The following is an 18,216-nucleotide window of genomic DNA, read 5'->3' as shown; positions in this document are numbered from 1 at the left end:
TCGCACACAGGCGCGCACATACATACGCACGCCCTCGCCCCGCTGGCTTGGAGATTTACTGTTTGGAGCAGTGGCTGACAGGTAGTTTGAACCGTGCACTTTCTAATTCAAACAAATGGGTCAGAGCATTATCATGGAGCCACAAGGTGTTTCAGATGACTCACAAGTGTTGAGAGCTGATACGAGGGAGGCACATGCTGCTCGTTCTGCTGTAACACGGTATATTCAGAACTATGGGGGAACAAGTGTAGAGGTAAAGAGTCATAAAGGGCTACTGGCCTGTTTGAATTTCAATTGAGTTTTGTTTGCGATGTTATTATGTGCAGGGATAGAGAGTTCCAGAGTTGTTACTAAAAGCTCTGTGGCTCATGGTCACACGAGCAGGCGGACTGAGGTGTAGTGGAGGTGTAGTGAGAGTCTGAGGTCTTTGTAAGTGAGTGAAAATACTTAAACCTTGTAGGTCTATGCAACATTTTTAACAAGGGGACAACATGAGCCTGCATGTTCTTTTCTTACGCATGGCCAAAACAAATGCATGGTTTTCTGTAAAAAACGTATTATTATTATGTCATTTTCAGAAACATAATGACAAATCACACGTTGAGTTAGCGACAGCATCGCCATGTGCCAATCTCCTTTTGGTGCACAACTATATTGCAGTGCCAAAGCAAAGTTTGTGACTTATCCGTAAGGCAATAAACAAATACAGCACATAGTGTAAGCAAATGAACAGATAAACTCCGGGACGGCTATCACCGACATCTTGTAGATCTGCTGCTGAACTTCTCATTTCGCAGAAGAATGGCCAGCCTTAATCGCTGCTCCGCATGCACCAGCTCACAGTCGGATTTAGGCTTTTGGAGGTAGCGTGATATGATAGCCGACAAGGTAAAAGGTAAATAAATATTCAGCAGTCTCTGGTGTGCATTCTTGTAAGACATGAGACAAATTGATTTTGATGCTAACAGCTGCTATAGGTTACTTTAAGCCTGTCCTAGCTAGATTGCAATGCTCCACCGCCTGGACAGTGAGTATAGGAGATACAAGCAGCCAATATAAAACATATGACTCAAAGTGCATACAAACAAAATGAATGTTAGGTGAAATGAAAAAGATATAAAACATAAAGATACAAGAATAAAAGCATAGACATTTGGAATAGGACTTGGGGCATAATATATAGAAATAGGCAATATTCCCAAATGATCACATGCTTTGACATCCATGACCATTTCCCCCCCTGATGAAAACAAAACAGTGACCGAAAAGCTAACAATAACTTTACACCTGCAGTAGCCAAGAAAGTGCACTCGTGTTAAATCTCAAAGACAACACACATGGGGAAAGAGGGATTTCGAGAGGATCACCGTATGATCGAGGGAGGGACTAAAAAGTGTGCATAATAATTCCTTCCTTTGTGGGACTCGCTTGCGAGCAGGTAGGCGCATCTCAGCACTCGCTCCGCTCCTCAGCTGTCACACTCCCCCCTGCGCTCCCAGCTCACTCCAAACTTCGCAACCCACCACGTCCACTCGGTAAGTCCGAAGTTTTTTGAGCGTGAACGTGCATGGACAAGATAGAGAGGGGTAATGTGAGCGAAACTTTTTTGGTGCGCGTGCGTGTGTGTGTGTGTGTGTGTGTGTGGCAAATAGATGAGCAGAAAGTGGATGTAAAGTTTTGGCTTCTGCCTTCCGTTTGGGATTGTGGAAGTGTGAAGAGCGCGTTTTAGTCCTCGTGCGCTTCTCATCGCGCATCTCATGGTTGGAAGAGGCGCACATTTGGACGCTTAAATACGCATTCACTGATATTCTCCAATTAATAAAATGTACAGCACGACCCACCGCGAGACTGGTTAAAAAAAAAAAAAAAAAGGTTCTCATCATATTCCCATTTGGCGCTTTTCCCGACACGCGGAATTTTACAGCCATTAACTCGCATTTAGACGTGTAGCAGCGTGCGTGTGAATGATCATACTGATTTGCACATTATTCCCGTTGTATGCCAGGGCTTTTCGGAGCAGCGAGAGCTTTTTTTTTTTTTTTTTTTTTCTGAGAAGCTGAACATCTGCACGCATTGAGGCACTGGCGTATCATTTCTGCAGCCTGACTGTCAGCAGCTGCCTCTAACCAGACGCTCCAAAAAGACTTTACATATGAATGGGCAAGGAGGAGGAGGGACTGTGCGACAGGGAGCATGGCACTGCCCATAGACGAGCATGTACAGGGGTTCACGTGCATCAGGGAGAGGTTGGTCGTGGGAGGGGGGGTGAAAGTGGGAATTTATTTTGAGGGGAAGAAAATAAAGGATTTCATAAATATAATAGTAAAAGTGAAAATAGCGCATTAGTGCGTACTGTTGTTGTGTCCTTGGGCAAGATGCGTCACCTGCCCGAGCTCCGGCATCTGTGCAGTATAAATAAGAGCATGAAGGAGAGTGTGTTTGTGAGTGCAACAAATGGATGTGAGTCACTACAACCCAGCGTTTACCTACAAGCGAGTCCGAGTAAGCGATAGACTAGTACAGGAAGTCCAAAATGTGGAAAAAAATGACAAATTTGGTCGAAATGGAACAAAATACAATAAATGATATAACATATTTCAGTTACTTTGTACTTTGCTCCTTCTGCGTCATTACCCAGCTCATTTCTTATGCACAGACTCACTGCCAGTGGAGCTCTGCATCTTCTCTCTGACTACAGATACAAAAACTAGAAAAATAAATACATAGAATTGTTATTACATGTAAAAGATCTTTCAGATTGAACCCTATATCAGTCTGTCACAAACTCCAATTGAGAATAAGTGTTTGAATGAAATGAATGAATACATGAGATTGACATTAGGAAAGCAAAAGCAATATAAGCTGTATGTATACTATAAATATGCTTTCCTTGGACATCAGTTTGTCTGTATCTTTAATCACCTGTATATATAGACCATGTGTGCACTGACTGTTGCTGTAAGTATAAATCGAGTGATTGATGGTTTTAAAGCGACTTGACTTGTTGTGTGTTGATCCCTTGGCCAGGCGCGGCTCCTCCTGTCCACAGTGTCCATGATGAGTTACTACATGGATCCAGTTTCTTCCTACCCGGCCCTTCACCCCTGTGACCGCCTGGGCGCACTGGTAAGACCCCCCTCGTAAATTATCTCCATCTTAACACTGACTGGGCTACCTACCACAGGGCTAAAGCTCTTTAGCCACATGTGCAACAATGTTTGCACTTCTGTGCGCATGTTTTAGCTTCTGGCTTCTGTCACTGACGTCTGGACAGTTAAGATCCTCCTCCTGCTTATTCATTCCCATCATGCATCTTTGGTTAACTGTTAGCGCTGAATTAAAATGTAAGAAATACTCTTACTTCATACTTTATTTGTCATGGGTTGGGCATATTACTGTATCCCATTGCATTGCGATGAAAAACCGATGATACAATGACTCTGACCGTGCTCAAACTGATAACCTTCTGATTCCCAGACAAATGCTTTACCAGTCCTTCTAGCTTAACATGGGGATAAAACAAAAACATAATTGAGCACTACTAGAACATGTACCCATACAAAAGTTTGAAACCTGTTAAGCCCCTTAAGGCAACTATTTTGACAGCACGGCTAGATGAATCTGATTGCACTATGACCAGTAATAGTGTCCCTGTACAACATGTTCCTCATTCTAACGTCCGCGCAAGTGAAGAAATATAAAATGATGAAAACCGGCCTATTGAACTTTTCTTTGTTACACAACCACTAACTTCCCCTTTGCCCAAGTCAATGTAAACACTAGGAACATTTAGTAATACATCGTGTCCCTTACAAATCCCAGACTTTCTCTAGTGAATACTTCTCACCGCCCTGCCACCTGCACTGTGCTTTGCCTCTGCAGAAGCCAGTTTTCATGAGCACTATAAGGCTAGTTAAATACTTTCAAATGAAGCGATTGAATAGAGAGTCACTGGTAGCTGGGAGCATTGGGATTCCTGTCAGGTGAGCATTCAAAAGGTGAAGGCCAAGAAGCGGCAAAATAAATGCCTCCATTTGTATGCAGAGCTGAGGCACATTAGGATAAGAGACTGGGGTTATATGCAAATGGCAACCCCACCCCGGCCTGCTCGAACAACACGGAAAGATCTGGCACCAAGGCTCCTAATTGGCTCAGGTGGCGGGGCTTGGCTTTGAAATTGAGACTACAATGTACCGCCGCTGCATCGGTCAGAGGTGAACTTGGTTTGCTCGGTCGCGCCGCTCCCTTTGAATTTACACGCGTTATCTTTAAAAAACACGGGGGTCTATGTGTGTTTTATGCATTGGTAATCGCCTCATGAAAGCGAATGGAAGAAGTCAGGCTCTTCAAGCAATCAGTGAAGTCAAATCTTTCGCCGCTCATGCAAAAAAAAAAAAAAGCAACGCTAAAGCAATATGTGTCCATGTACAGGCTGTCCCGGGCTCCTCCTACAATAACATTAGGCTTTCCCCATTCACATTCGACAATATCCATCGAATGTTCTGTTGCTTTGGCTATTGTGCTATTGTTATGCAGTAGATATGCTATAACTGGTCTTGGCGCTATCATTTTTACACAGTATCTCTGCGATCCACATACAAATTCATATCTGTCCTGTCGAGTGCTGACTTCAGACTTCCCCCTCTGTGACCTGTAATGTGGCCAATCGCGCGATAAGCAAAATGAAAACACTGTAAGATAAAGTCAGTGCGTCAATTGTAGCCTCCGGGGGTTATCTGTTTGACAGTGAAATACAGTCAAAGCAAGAGCAAATATAAGGACACTGTCTATTATTAGTGTTGGATGAATGGAATGCGTGTGTTCTTCAGGCCTCAAAGTTGTTGTAGTTATTTGCTATATATTTGTCTATACGGTTTGGTTTGTTCGGTATGTGCCCAAGTCAGCACCACATATCTCATAATATACAGAAAGAGCATTAAGTCATGCATCTATGGCATTCTGCTATTTGTCCATGTCATGTATTCATAAGCAACACGTCCTACTGCTACAAAACACAATCTGTCTGCTGTAAAAAACAAAACAAAAAAAACTGTATGCTGAAATGTTAAGAGAAACCTCTGTATGATTGATTTCAGCGGCAGAGCGGTGGAGTGGCAGCAGGACCCCAGACCCAGATGCCAGGAGTGGTGCACCCTCAACAACAGTGCTACCCCTCACAGCCCATCTACCCCCAGGACATCTCATCACAGGAGGTGCCCAACGGACATGACCTGTGCACTACAGGTAAAGAAGCCGGGCCAATGACGGTACTGTTTGTGACTTGGACCCAACGTGAGTGGAGAATGAGTATCTCGTACTTCAATAGAGTTGGCGGGGAAATCTTTGAATGTGGTCATTTTTCTAATGTGTGTGCGTGTGTCTATGGTTTCTGTGTATTTAGCTTTAATCAGAATTTGTTGGCTTCTTAGAAGGCTGGCAACAAAAGCCAACAGAAAAGTCCAGTTTATTATGACTTAGAGCATGAGTAATAAGCACAATAGAGATGTTTACTGGAACACTCAATGGATTATTAGTCATGCACGAGCTCTAACCAGCTAGTTTCCTCTTTTGACCCTCTTAAATTCCCTTCGTCTAAACCATCATTTTGTGTCTTCTGCATGGGGGCTGCTGCAGCTGACCCCAAGGCCAATGTCTTTACCAGACCTTTACTCCCTTCTTTCTGCCTGTGTCTTCATCTTGGGACATCACACATTCTTGCCCTTCCAGTTGTCTTTTACATTTTTTAATCTGTGACATTGCTTGCAGTGCATTTGCCTGCGTTTGTCTTCAGTATAGTGTTTCTTGCAAGACCCGTGTAGACATCATAGGAAGTCTGTTTGTGTGGAGTGATAGGGAGCAAAAAAATTTCTTCCGACACCTCCCCAAGTTGGATGCAAAGGGCAGCCATCTTTTTCCCAAGCTTCTGGTTTGGTCCCTGGAGAGATAGAGGGGGCCTAAATTTGTTTTATGTACGTGTGTGTGTGTGTGTGTGTGTGTGGGTCTGTGTGTGTTTGTGTGCGTGTGTGAGGGAGTGGGGATTTGATGAGATTTGCTCATGTTTGTTGCCACGGACACACTCCTTTGGAAACTCGCTTCACTGCTCCCAGCGCAAAACTGTCGACATAAACATAGCTTCAAGTGGAAAAAAACGACCCAATGTTGACCCGTTTTCTCAGCCTACTCACTTTTGCGCAAACTTGTAGATTTAAATGCACCCAGTTTGGGGATAAGTATAGTAAGTGAATTGCTGAAGTGAAGGTGTATGATAAATCTACCGACAAATAAAATAAAAACAACAGAACAACGAAAAAAATCACCTTTGTCACTGTGCAACGCTTCATTCCCATTTTAAATCGGCATTGTAATCGACAAGCCTGAATCAAGCGACGCGGTCTGGCTGCAGACGTCTAAACTTTCACTCTCAGGTACTGCACGGTCAGTTCATCCACCCACACATGCCTACTGTGTTTCATAATGTTACTCAAGTAAAACTGCTAGAAGCCATCTATTTAAGGTTTGTAAAGCCGGATGACCTTTCAGAAATATTTATTTTTTAGAAAGAAGCGAAGAGATTCACTGATCCAGCTTCTTTGCTACCGACACCGATGGGAGTGGGAAGAAGACAAGCTTATTAACTCCCTTTAAGGATGACTTTTCTACACTAAATATCCTTGGGTTTATGGCAGGCTTTAGGTTGCATTACACTGCGTTCCAAATTATTATGCAAATGACATTTTTCTAAGATTTTCTAAATTGTCAACTCAAAATTCCTAGTGATAACAGTATTTTTTTCAAAAATAAATATAGTAAAAACCTCAAAATCCACTGTTCCAAATTATTATGCAACTCATCGTTTCAATACATTGTAAAGCTTGTAATTAACTGAAAATGGTCATTTGTTGAATTTGTAGCATTAGGAGGTCATATTTACTGAAATCAAAAGCTATTTCAATCAAAAAAATATTAACAGGTCAAGTTATATTTTACCATAGGAGCCCTTATGTGATAGCAGCTTCAAAATTCTTAAATCCATTAAACTTGTGAGTTTTTGGACAGTTTCTGCTTGGATTTCTTGGCAGGATATTAGAATAGCCTCCCAGAGCTGCTGTTTGGATGAAAACTGCCTCCCACCCTCATAGACGTTTTTTTTGTTGAGGCTCCAAAGGTTCTCAATAGGGTTGAAGTCAGGGAAGGATGGGGTCCACATCATGAATTTCTCTCCTTTTATGCCCATAGCAGCCGGTGATGCAGAGGTATTCTTTACAGCAGGACATGGTGCGTTGTCATGCATGAAGAGGATTTTGTTAGGGAAAGCACGGCTCTTCATTTTGTAGCATAGAAGAAAGTGGTCAGTCAGAAACACATATTTTTCAGAGGTCATTTTCACACCTACAGGGAGCCTAAAAGGGCCTAAAGGGGCCGACCAGCTCTCTCACCATGATTTTGATCCAAAACATGACTCCGCCACCTCCTTGTTGACGTCACAGCCTTGTTGGGACATTGTGGCCATTCACCAACCATCCACTACTCCATTGATTTGACCATCCAGGGCTACATGGCGCTCATCAGTGAGCAAGACTGTTTGAAAATGAGTCCTCATGTATTCCTGAGCTGGTTGCAGCCGTTTCTGTTCATGAACATTCAATTAACAGTCTAGGGGAGGCCCGGATAGAAGGTTTATGCACAACTGCAGCCTCTGGATGGTCCTACATCTTGATGTTCGGGAGACTCCAGAGGCACCAGCAGCTTCAAATACCTGTATGCTGCTTTGTAGCATCTGTTCTAATAATCTGATGTGTTTGTCTGGCAGAAACCTTCCATATTGTGCCTTTATCTGCACAAACCGGAGTGTGCTCTGAATCATCCACAAATCTCTTATCAGTATGATGATTACGCTTAATCTTTCATGCAATATCGAAGGTTTTCATACCTAGACCAAGGCATTCAACTATTTCATGCTTTTCGTCAGCAGAAAGACCCTTTTTCTTTACCATATTGCTTGAAAATGATGATCTGCATAATAAAGTGGAACACCCTTTTTTTAGTAGTTTTTCCCTTAACTGGGCTTAACCTGAAAACGAATCATCCCAGGTCTCTGAGATTAATGTCAGTGATTCATAGAGCCCGAGACATGATACCATCCATGAGTTTCATTATTATTGTTTTTTTTTTTACCTTTTTGACACAAAAATCCAATTTGCATAATAATTTGGAACGCAGTGTAATAGGCTATTAACAACTCACATAAAGTGATCTGATTATTACAAATATGTTTGATCAGTTATTTCTTGAACTAAAATGGAAATGATAAATGAATGAAAAATGAACACTTGGCTTCAGCTTTGGTTGAATTTTTTTTTTTTGGCTACTTTAAGTATTTCCATCATAGTTTCTGATCCAGTCTTGACTAGTTTTTGTTAGCATTAGCATGCTCCCGCTAGCTTTAGCATGCTATTGCTAACCACAATTTTTTTCCACGGCGATCAAACATACATTTGCGAGGGTTAAACTAACTCAGCGATTGAATTCTCCAGGTTGTTAGCTTACAGCAGGGGTGGGCAATTCATTTTCATAAGGGGCCACATGAGGAGCCTGAATTGAGTCGGAGGGCCGCACCAACAATAACTCAAACTTATATCGGGATATAAGTATAATATATCGGGAGTGTATCGCCGGGGGCCAAGAACAAAAGCTCCAAAATAAAAAAAAATGTTTTGATTGGGAAAATACATTGAGGACTTTTTTTCAATAAATCTATAATGATGAGCCTGGCAGGACTGTAGCCTCATAAAAACGGCTTACACTTTACAAGCCTGTGTCACAAGTCTCTGCTACATTGTAGTCAATATTCATTCACTCCGCACTCCGTGGTAGTAAGCTACTATTGTAGCCACAGCTGCCCAGGGGCAGACTGTCCATTTCCCACTTGCAAGTCACACAATGTGTTGTTTATATCCTTGTATCTTATTATGCCAGTGCCCTTTGCTGGACACCTGTGGAATTCTTTACTTTTATTCTTATTTAATCTGCCCCCTAGTGGCTGGAGTGAGCATTCTGGTAATAAAAATAAAAAATCACAACTCCGCACAGGAATGAGCTAGAGACTTACTTTTTTTTTTGACATGCTTATGAATTTATGCCCTACAAGTTATGGGCCGGACTGAATCATCTCGCGGGCCGGATGTGGCCCGCGGGCCGTACTTTGCCCAGGTCTGGCTTACAGCATACCCATATTCACTTAAATTTAGGGGGTAAAAGTTGTGTTTTTAAGCGTTGAGAGCCAAAACTAGTATCGGTTCAGAATCGGATATTTGTTGCCGATACCTTATATCGTATTTTTTCCAGTATTGGCTCCGATATCCGATACCAGTATCGAATTGGTGCATCCCTACATCAAAGGCAGTAATAGCTGCTGTGATCACTTAACAAATTCAATACTAGTCTGAAACCATTGAAACCATCTCTGCTCTGGTCAGCTTTCCCAGGCTTATTCGACTTTAAATTTCCCTAAATATCAGGCAGATGTTGCTTATCCCAGTATTTGTTTATCCCTGTATTCATTGGCACATGTTGTCTGGGCCAGTTGTCTTATAGGTTCCAAATGCTGTTCATGGTCCAAACAATGAAGCTAACATTATTTGAATAGTGAAAAAAAAAAAAAAAAAAACAGTTGAGAAATAAGCTAATCCCCGAATGAGTCATGTGGGAACAGAAGTGTGCTGATGAGGCACGACCTGACCATGGGGAAAGCTGATCAGTGGAGGTCCTCTTGAATCCAGAAGGATATAAAGTCAATACACATTTAGTAAATTTTATCCCAGTGCAATGTCACATTAAACTACGCTGGCCGTGATGTGTTTTTATTTCAAAATACTCTACAGTCACACAAAACTTTCAATGTGGTTCACTTCGGATTAAGACGTTCAGTTGTTTAAAAATCCACTTCATGGTGTGAGAAGAAAGAGCACAGCTGTGACATAGACATTTCAGATATGTTAGGCTGTTGCATGTTTGGCTCTGAGCCCAATGTCACACACAGCTTCCTGACAACAGCCATGCCTCGGTCATGTTTACACTAACCCTGATTTTCGCAGTATACGTCTCCAACTGTAAATCCCACTGTAAACGTCTCTTGACAGTGAAAGTTGTCTGAGATAGCACAGCCCCTGGTGGACATGGTGAGGAAGTGTGCAAACTCATTCACTAAATTCACACCCTTGACTCCGAGGCGTATTGTGTTACCGCATCCTCCCATTCACTCTGGCAGACCTGCTCCCGAGCACTCATAAGTTCACTGTACATTTAAAAAATCCCATTTACGGACACAGCTGCAATCCGGCACTCAGGGACCATTGGTTTTATTTGATGTGATTCGACAGCTGGACAGTGAGGAGAGAAGGGCCGTACAGTGGGCGGGCGTTTACAGTTTTGAGGATGGATAAGGAACAGGACAGGAGCGGGACAGACTTGCGGAGGAGGATCCCGAACCCGGCAGCCTTGAAGGGGGGACACAGGCAGGGGGTTTGGGCTCTGATGAGGGGCACGTCCTCACGGGTGCAGGCCCATTTTTTATTTCTAAAAGTAAACAGGCGGCCTGCGGGGGTCTGTGGGGTTATGGGAAAGGAGGAAACAGTGATGCTAATCAGGCCACTGCACACTTCCCCCTCAAACAATAAAACAAAACAAGAGTGGAAACATGGCGAAGATGGACAACTGTGAAGGAATAAGCTGCAGCATAACCAGGGTCCAGATAATAAAATCTGTTCTTAGTGTAATTTTGACTTTTTGCTTCAATTTCCCCCTTTTCTCTATCCTATTTTAAACTTGAGTCAACCTCTCCATAAACATCTCTAAGTAGCACTTAGTTTCTAGGAAGTGTTACTGTGGTAAGTTCCTCCTGATAGTGCAGTGACTAATTACAGACACTCGAGCTGGAGAACGGGCAGAAACATATGCAATCAGTGACGGACAGTGATGCAACACTGCATGTGTTCATCAGGAAAGGTGGAGCTTAACGAGTCCTCTGAGGGTCTCCTATTGTTTTAAAGTTTATGTTGTGGGATTCAAAGGCTTTTACAAGGATGACTGTACAGTGGTAATGAAGAAATCATTTGCTCATAATATATACAAGACCAGTTTGACAGAATGTGTCTTTCCAATGTTCAATATATTCAGTAACTGCTCCTTCTTCGCTCCACTCACTCGGACTAGACTCTCCATGTGGCTACAGTAGTGTTATCAGTGAGTGCTAACAGACTGCGACTGATCCACGCAGGGCAGGACGGGCAGAGGGAAGTCTAAAGGCTGAGTGGCTCTGAGGGGGGTGGGGATAATTGAATTATCTGCACAATGGAGTGATGGGGGGCACGTGGTGCCGCTAATGGAGGAAGAGATGTCCCTTTTAGCAAAGCTAATTGTTCAGAAAAGAGCTGCGCCTTTGTTCGGGAGGCCCTGCTATTTTCCCATTGCACTCACACACACACGATCAAAAATCATGCACATATACACACATGCACGTAGGTCGGCTTCAAGTTAGTCAGCATGTAAAGTGCATTTATATTGTTCAACAGTCAGAGGCAGAACACTGAGTTACTACTGTTCTGAAGCGTCTTTAATCTCAGCAGGAGGGATCCAGCCTGTGGCACCTTCTCAGAGCATCAGCTGCAGACATGACACAAGGAGCCCACTGTTTTATTGCAACTGTTCAGCTCTGTCTAAGACTGGCCTCAAAACTCGCTCTTCTGCTGGTTTACTTTTGCACTGTATTAAATGTAGAACCTAAACATTGCATTGGCATAGGCTCACATGCACAAACAGAGATGTACCTCGACAGCTTTGAGACAGACTCTAAATGGGCTAACCTTTTGGGTTAACTCAGTGAAAAGTAGCAGGTGTGATAGTGACATTTAAAGATTGTAGACAGGCAGGCAGCACAGATGTGGCAGCCAGAGAGAGCGGGGGGAGAGCGTGTGGAGAGAAGCACGCAAATGAGAGAAACCAACAACACCATGGCAACAACAACGAAAAAAAATAGCCTCTGAAACCAATATGTGTCTTTGATCTGGGACAAGTGTGAAAAACACTTGTGCATAAGGTTTGACTCTAAGCAACTCTTATAATTGTTTTGTTCTGGTTTCCGTATAAATATTTTCACTTATTTATCCAACATTTAGATGTGGCATTGAGCAAGAGTTATTTCTTGAATGACAGTGTAAACATTTATTCATGCATTTGTTTATGTTTTATGTGCATTACTTAATTGTGAATGGGGGGTGTTATACATGGAAAGAAGAAGGGCCATATTGACGCCAGTGCTCATTTCTTGGTCAGCAATGCCATTAAGACCAGTGGTTACCCTGAGGCTCCTCCACTCTGACGACTTAGGACTGGTCCTTGTAAAACAGAGCCGAGAGAGGGGTGACTTCATTAACAGACAACAACAACACCAACAAAAGACTGAGAGTGAGGGAGAGACTGACAGAGCTCAAGTGAGAAGTGCCTTTGTCCATTCTTCCATCTCTTGAGTTTCTCCCACCGCTGAACCACCGCCAGCAGCAGCAGCAGTTCAAAATGAGGAGGCTCCGATCAGGCCAGTGTGTAACCTGATCCTGGGCCAGCTAATGGATGCAGTGATGTACCACAGTTAAAAAAAAATCCATGAGCAATCAATATCTCTGGCTCCCCGACCTCCTCCTGCCAGATTATCACATTTAGACGTACATACAGTAGGCGGAGGAGCAGCTCTTGACAGTTAGAACAAAACTAAATAACAAATAACACATCCAAGTTGTTGTAGACTCCAGTGTAAGCGACCCCAGATGGGAGCGTGCTGTATCACCGTCATATATTTGGTGGGCAATTGGGAATGTATAAAATATGATGTGGTTGTTAGGAGGCACAAGCATGGATCTGATGTAAAACTTGGGTGCTCCTTGTACTCGTGTCTTGGTCATAAACGATTAGGGGGGTAAAAAAAAGAAGGAATGCAGGGCCTTTCAGCTTTTTCAGTGATGGTCCATTGACAGCAGTGTTTATGCAATTTTACCCACTTTGTAACATTTGTTGTTCAGTTGTAGCACTGGCTTGTTTTTATTGATGAGGTGAACAGGAAATACTCTGAGGTGTTTATGAGGTTGAGTTGCAAGTTATGAGGGCGCCTGCATGTGCAGAATATAGGGCACATACCTCTCATACACCTTTGAGCAAAGTTGTGCCCTTATAATTATAGCATCCTTCCCCAACAGTGCTCTTTTTCGAGACATATAAAGTCAATACAAAGCCTATACTGCAATAATAGAACACAGGATGCATAAACAATATTAATCAGTGCATACAATTTAACAAAGTCAGGCCATCCATTGCAGTTTGGCCGAAGTGAGGTTTTTGGTTGGCAACTCTCCGGTGCTGTGAGCCTCTTTGAGCCATTTAACTGCTTTCTCATCTCTGTAAAACCGTGGCAATTTGCGGGAACATGCGGACCTCTGACTGCGTAATGACGCTCAGAGAAGGGCGCCGACTGGGACCTCACAGCGCTAGTGTTGTTGTAGCGCAGTTTGGTGTGGGAAGAGCGCGCCGGGGCTGGAGCCTTAATTGAATTGTGAATCAACGGGCAGAGTCAACCCCTCAAACCCCGCCCCTTTCAGATGTCGTCGCGCCTCGGTCTCGGCACACGCAACGCCCATAAGCCCCAGTGATACGGCGAGAGTGAGTGAGTTTATGAGTGAGAACGAAAGAACGAGGAAAAGACGCGGCGTTGAGAGAGCAAAGGCAAAGATAAGTTACTTGTGACGAGCCGAGAAAGAAACGAGAAGACACGCGCAACGTGGGAAGTCGTTTTTTTTTTTCTATTTCGGTGTTTGTGTAGCTGTTAGAATAAACGAGGGACGCGGAGGTGATCGCTCACGTTGATCTGATGATCATGACGGCAGCTGTCGATATGAAGCCGACGTTAACCATTATAAAGGCTGAGAAGATGGACGGTGAGTATCCTTTGAACAAACTCTCCTCGCAGCGTTTGATCTGAACACTGTCGCGTTCCGTGCGTCTCATAGTGAGTGTTTTACGTCAGTCCTGACCGCCACAGCTTTCGGCAATTATTTTGACAGCACATAGCGTTCTGAACATGTTACACTGTGAAGGTGGATCTTACTCAATAATGGACAATACGCAACACTCATGGAAATCACGCCTCAGGTTACAGTACCGCAATGTGCCATTTACATGCCCTGGGCCATATTCTTATCAGAAGCGAATGAATCAGACTGTAACTATGTCGCTGATAAAAAAGTTGGGTGCAGTAATCGACATTGCTACTACACACATGTACACATTCTTAGACTTCATTGAACCTAATCCTCTCCAGGTGCCATCTCTGCCCTATATGACCTACATTGCAAACTCTCTTCTCTCCATCTCTTGGTCCCTGGTCTGGTCTCCCTCCCATGTGTCTCAGAGGGCAGGCGGGGCGGGCTGGGGTGATGATGAATCTGCACTGCTGAGGCTTGCCTCTCTGACAGAGCAGCCCGAAGCTCTAGGGTTAGCCAGGACAGGGAACCCCCAAAACAAAACATGTGTCCCTCACTTTGTTGCTGTTTCACTCTTTGTGCGTTTGTGTGTGCAGTTCCTTAGCCATCCCCAGTTTAAATGGAGTTGAAGCTTTTTTAGTAAACAATACATATCAAGTAAAGGCTAATAAGAGGCTGTGATTTCACCACCTTGTCTTTTTCTTGTAAGCAGTATTCTGCATACGTTTAAGAAAAGTGCTGACTGCCGCAGTTCACATGTGGAGCACTATCTTGCAAAAGCATTTCGCAAGCCTTGCTCACACTTTCATGCTCTCCAGTGCACTTAGGAGGTCAAGCTGAGGCTGCCAAGGAGCAGTTCATACAGCAAACAAATCCAGTATCCTGATGCATGCAGTCAATCTGGGACACCGTTTTTGACACTGTTTATTTATTGACCTCTGTGTACTGAAGTCTAGGTGCCAAGTGATCAGATAAGTTATGTCTGCCTCGACATTAACATATTTTTAAATCCTTACCACGAACAGTTTAGATACTATTACTACTATTATTATTATTATTATTATTATTATTATTATTATTATTATTATTATTATTGTCTATACTCACTGTACCTTACATATGTGCCTTTAGGCTAAAATATGTGAGATTGTTTTATGTTTTTATTGTGAAAGAGGAATTTTATAAAAGATACTAAATGTCCTTTTAGACTGATGAAAGTCACAATTGGTTGCAGTGTTTTGGAACGTGGAACAGTTAATCACAGTGACATGACACTCATTTATGAAGTGGTTGAAAGCAGATTGAGAGCTCTCTTACCATGCACCTCTTGTGTTGTCCTGGGCCTGCAGGTCAGGGTTCACTTACTGACTGGAATGTTTGTGAGCATGTCCTACTGAGTGGCATGCATGGAGGCATAAAGAAGCAGGAGGGAGGTACACTTTTATCTGATCAGAACAGCGCTGTTTGTTATAACAAGCATGCCTGATGCTCGTAAAAGGGCCCTTATATGGCGTCCTACTCTCTGCCCACTCATGCACAGGCGGCAGGGTGATGACTCTGAGGTTTGTTTTTTCTCTCCTGAGGTGCCTCCCATGTTGGCCTGGCAGAGGAGCTGGTGTCAGGACCTGGCATGTTACATAAGAGTCAGGTCTTTGCTTTGGTGTGTTCTTGTCAAACCCATCAGTAGCGCTGTATAATATATGCGAGTGTGTTCCAGTGTGGCTGCTTGGCAGCTGTGCAAACAGTGTTTGGGTGATCTGGCCTACTCTTGATGTGGTATGTCAATGAAATAGACCAAACAGCACAAACAGGTCAATTTTTCATCTTGTGTTTAGTGTGTAAGGATCATAGGTTTTACCTGATCAGAATGTGATCACCAATGATCAGTGTACCACAATGAAGTGACTGACCAGTGTGCCATGTAGGCATTATCAATATCATTATTCCACTTAATGAGAGATCTGGCAATTATGGACCTTGTCAAGGCTTCATCATCCATCATGGTGTAGACCACAAAACCTTTGTGGTTCCTCTCCCGCTGCTGCCCTGGTGACTACACGCCTTAATCTTTGCTTATAAAACTTAGTCATAAAGCAAGGCGTGTTAGTACCAGATACTGCAGTCGGCTAAATAGTAAGCATATGTCAGGTTGGGGGGGGCGTAAGAAAGAAAGAGGACCAAGGTGTGGCCCAAATGATGGCTAAAAAAGTTCCTCATTCTATGTTTTACTGAAATGTCAAAATGCTTCTCTTCAACCACCAACTAGCCTGGCAATATTGAAAAGAACGCCCTTAGACAAGTTAGTTTCTCTGAACTGGTGTGTCACCACGGATGTTCAGCTGTCCACAATGAGGACATATTGCTCTGTTAAATGTCCCAGATTGCCTCTCTGAATCTTCATGCTCACAGTACCTGCTTTTGAAATCAAGCATTTCTAAAGGCTGACTTAAAAGTCACTGTGGAAAAAACTGTGGACACATTTTCTTGACAGAGACATGAATATAGTTTTAAATTCTGGCAGTTATTGTATGTTCAGTTCAGTGTATTTACTATTTTTAGGAGTAATGAAAACAAAACAAAAATTAAAACATTTTGGACAAGAAGAAGTCAAGTTATGGTTTCATGTAGTTTGCACATATCCAGCTGCTTTAGAGCCGTGCTTCTCAACTAGTGGGTGAGGACCCAAAAGCGGGTCACAGGACACTTTTTGTTGGCTTCTGTTTAAGCAAAAATGCCTTTTGTTTGATGTGTGACGTAAAAGCCAGTCTGCTTCACACGATATGGTCAGTTCATTCATGGTGCACAGTCATATTTGTGGAATGGAGAAGCCCAATTCTCAAATGTCCAGTCATTCTCTGAGTTAGTGACTCACTGCGGTGCTTGAGTTTCATGGAGGAACTTAGTGGTGTTTGGATGCCAACTTATACACGTTTTGGTAATCACTTTCAAATCCTTTAGTGAGCTAGGTTTCATTCCAGTTGACGTTGAGCTGTTGAATTCAGCTACAAGTAAAGTCTGTGATAGTGCTATTCAACTACCACCAGTCTTTCCCCTAAACTGAATCCTTCTTTTTTTCTTTTTCTTTTTTTTACCACCCCAGACCTCAGCACATTTTTGGTCGCATTAATGGAAAGCAAGAAACTTGTAAGAAGCACATTAGTGACTGTAAAAACGACGGTGGAATGTGAAGCATGTAACTTCAAAACAATGCGGTCTGCTGGGAATTTATTTATCAAGAATCCATCTGCTGGCCATAGCGTGCGTTAACACAAGCGAGTCCCTCTTATACACGCGTAATGTATAATTGGATGCAGCCTATTGAAGTTGCCGAGCTGACTGATATAATTGTACCGGTATGCTCAGTCTAAATGGTACCTCTTTATCACCACGTGGGAATGTATGAGATTCCTGTATCTGAGCTGAGACGGTACAAGCACCGTGTTTTGGGGAATAAAATTCAACAGCGAGAGTAAATTGTTTGTCAGAAATGTCATGTGTTTGGTTTAGCGGTCAAACAGTTCCCTAGAGCATCCCCTGTCTGTTTACGCCAAGGATGGAGCAGGGAGGCCGGCAAAAATGCACAGTTTGGCTGGAAACACCTGCACTGTACTGTATGAGATGACAGTTAGTGTGACTGATGTCCCACATGCTGTTGCTTTAGTAACAATGATAAAGTTTGCATTTTGGTTTAGTTTTCCTTTTTACTTCAAGCTTGCTTAAAAAAAAAAAGGGATAAATGCTCATCTAATGTCTTGTCGGGGTTTGATCCACTGACATAAATAGTGAAGTTATGGATGTTCACATCTCAGGCTAACATGATTATGGAGATGGAGTCTGTGGAAGAGAGAAAGACAACAAGACTGTTCTGAGGGGCATTAGTCTCACTTACTGTCTGCTCCTTAGCCATGGAGTCTGTGCTACTTATGATCCTGCACTGCTCCAGTTTTGTGAGTCTGATACCAGAAGCAGAAGCAGTTACAGTAGTACTTGTATTTGGTTTGTCGAGTACAGCTGCTCAATACCACAGGCTTGTGCCCCGTGAGGCCATCCAGGAGTCAGCGGTGGAGCCCTCAGAATAAAAGTCGTGTCTCAGCAGTGATGTTGGAAGGATTGGTCTGTGGATCTCTGTACTTTGACACTGTTGTGTTTTGGTGCAGTACTGGACCCGTTCTGGTCTGGCTTTTGTGGTTTG

The 18,216-nt window shown here is 43.1% G+C and overlaps 1 protein-coding gene across 3 annotated transcripts in view; it reads left to right on the top strand.

The window, feature by feature from the left end:
• The first annotated feature begins 1,420 nt into the window (after positions 1–1,420).
• Positions 1,421–18,216, top strand: part of ets1 (v-ets avian erythroblastosis virus E26 oncogene homolog 1) — a 31,410-nt gene continuing 14,614 nt past the window's right edge. For 2 of the 3 annotated variants that reach the window (XM_079577996.1, XM_079577995.1), the window contains exons 1-3: positions 1,421–1,535; positions 3,028–3,126; positions 5,097–5,244. In XM_079577996.1, coding sequence (XP_079434122.1) covers positions 3,055–3,126; positions 5,097–5,244 — 220 coding nt within the window. In that variant the 5' untranslated portion in view covers positions 1,421–1,535; positions 3,028–3,054. Of the gene's footprint in view, positions 1,536–3,027; positions 3,127–5,096; positions 5,245–13,579; positions 13,980–18,216 lie in introns of those variants that run through there. The other variant, XM_079577997.1, reaches the window with a different exon arrangement.

This window comes from Gobius niger, assembly GCF_951799975.1.
Source record: "Gobius niger genome assembly, chromosome: 1".
NCBI lineage: Eukaryota > Metazoa > Chordata > Actinopteri > Gobiiformes > Gobiidae > Gobius > Gobius niger.
The sequence above is the reverse complement of the archived record's forward strand: the minus strand, read 5'-3'. Positions and strand labels throughout refer to the sequence as shown.